This window comes from Acanthisitta chloris, unplaced genomic scaffold (assembly GCF_000695815.1).
Source record: "Acanthisitta chloris isolate BGI_N310 unplaced genomic scaffold, ASM69581v1 scaffold6316, whole genome shotgun sequence".
Taxonomy (NCBI): Eukaryota; Metazoa; Chordata; class Aves; order Passeriformes; family Acanthisittidae; genus Acanthisitta; species Acanthisitta chloris.
This window is the reverse complement of record NW_008676382.1, coordinates 7018-8837: the sequence shown is the minus strand read 5'-3', so window position 1 is coordinate 8837 and position 1820 is coordinate 7018. Positions and strand designations below refer to the sequence as shown.

At 37.1% G+C, this 1820-nt stretch overlaps 1 protein-coding gene across 2 annotated transcripts in view; it reads left to right on the top strand.

Annotated features, from left to right (window-relative positions):
- CLOCK (clock circadian regulator) overlaps positions 1-1503 on the top strand; it is a 31709-nt gene extending 30206 nt beyond the window's left edge. For both annotated transcript variants that reach the window (XM_009076112.1, XM_009076111.1), the window contains one exon: positions 353-1503. In XM_009076112.1, coding sequence (XP_009074360.1) covers positions 353-529 — 177 coding nt within the window. In that variant the 3' untranslated portion in view covers positions 530-1503. The remainder of the gene's footprint in view (positions 1-352) is intronic.
- Positions 1504-1820: the final 317 nt, after the last annotated feature.

Genomic DNA, 1820 nt, shown 5'->3' with positions numbered 1-1820 from the left:
AGGAAGAGATTTTTTACAGAGAGAGTGATCAGGCATTGGAATGTGCTGCCCAGGGAGGTGGTGGATTCACCATCCCTGGAGGTTTTCAAGATGAGACTGGATGTGGCACTTAGTGCCATGGCCTAGTAATGATGGTAGAGTTGGACTTGACGATCTTTGAGATCTCTTCCAACCCAGCTGATTTTATGATTCTATGATTAGTGTGAACTAATCTTTGCATTGTTTGCTCGGCTTAACTGACCAAATCCAACATTTATTTGGCTCGAACCCTTTTGAAGAGTTAAAAAAGCAGCTAGGCCTGTGTTTTTCAATGCAGCATGAAAAATAATCTTGTTTCATTTCCATGTTTTAGACATCCAGGTTACTTCATGGAAATCAGTCAGCTCAGCTTATCCTCTCTGCTGCTTTCCCACTACAACAAAGCACTTTCACTCAGTCCCACCACCAGCAGCATCAGTCTCAGCAGCAGCAACTGTCACGACACAGAACTGACAAGATGACTGATCCTTCCAAAGTTCAGCCACAGTAGTGTGGGGCTCTGCCTCTTTTTGAAGCAAACTGCCAGGAGGGGCTGCTCCACAAACAGTTGCACTGAAGCTACAGAGGTAGCAGCACGAAGGCTTTCTAACACCACAGTGTTGAGATCTAACTTCTGGAATCTGTTAAGAAAAGCCACAAGATGATGATGATGATGAGGGGACATGGCCAACTTTGATAGTTGCCCCAATTTCTGTGTTCTAAAGGATTTGCTGCCATGTTTTAATTTGTCCAGTTGAAATCTCCAAATGTGACTGAAATGAGAGCAATGCTGAAAATATCGGTATTTTTATCAATCCTGTACATTTTTAAAGTATTAAAATGGACATGGAGCAATTGTTTGAATTAGCAGAAAAAAATGCCAGGAATATAGTCCAAAAACCATCTAATTTTTTTTCAGATGATTATGGGACAGTAAATATTTTGAAAATGTTGTGTGAAATCCAGTTCTCTGTTGTACAGATGCTGTAAAATATTGTGTATATGTCTGCATAAAAGGAGAAAAGAGCAAGATATTTTATATGATGCATGAAAATGTAATCTGTTATTTGTAGGTTTGAATATGTTTCCCTAAATTCTCACGCCATACTCAGACTAATGTTTTCCTCTGTTCTACCCTTTTGTTTACAACATGATGCATCATTATTTTCACCCTTAATGTGGGCACAAGTCTCTCGTTTGTGCTTTGTCTGTGATGTCAGGGTTTGTTTGGTGAGGTATAGTGTGTTGGTTAGTTGACTTCTCGAGGTTAAATTATTGATGAAGCTGTTTGAACTGGTGATCATGCATCAGGGTTCAGGACATTCAGATTCATGAATATCATCCATCATTTCATAATGAATTCATCGTTTTCTTTGAAAAATAGGAATTTGCACTGCTTTCTTGCGGATGGTTTGGAATTTTATTCCCCAAAGCTATCTTTTGATATAGTTCATAGTTGGAAATATTTATGTAAAAGGTTTAAAAAAAAAAAAGACAGTAATTTTCAAGAATGTTTCAGTTATAGGAGTAATTTGCACAAAAATATATTTACATTTAATAACCTTTTGGGCACTTTTTAACCACTTTCTCTGTGGTGAGAATTGTAACTTGTTAAAACACGTTGGAATCTTTTTATTCTCCTTCAAAAATTAGTCAGAACTAATTCAGGGTCATTTTAACAACAACAACGAAACCCATAGTGCCTTGATTTTAATTCAGGTGATAATGTTGAACATCTTGAATTATAATGTCTTGAATCTGTAACCATTTTCAATTTTGAAGTCTTAGTACATTGTCGATGA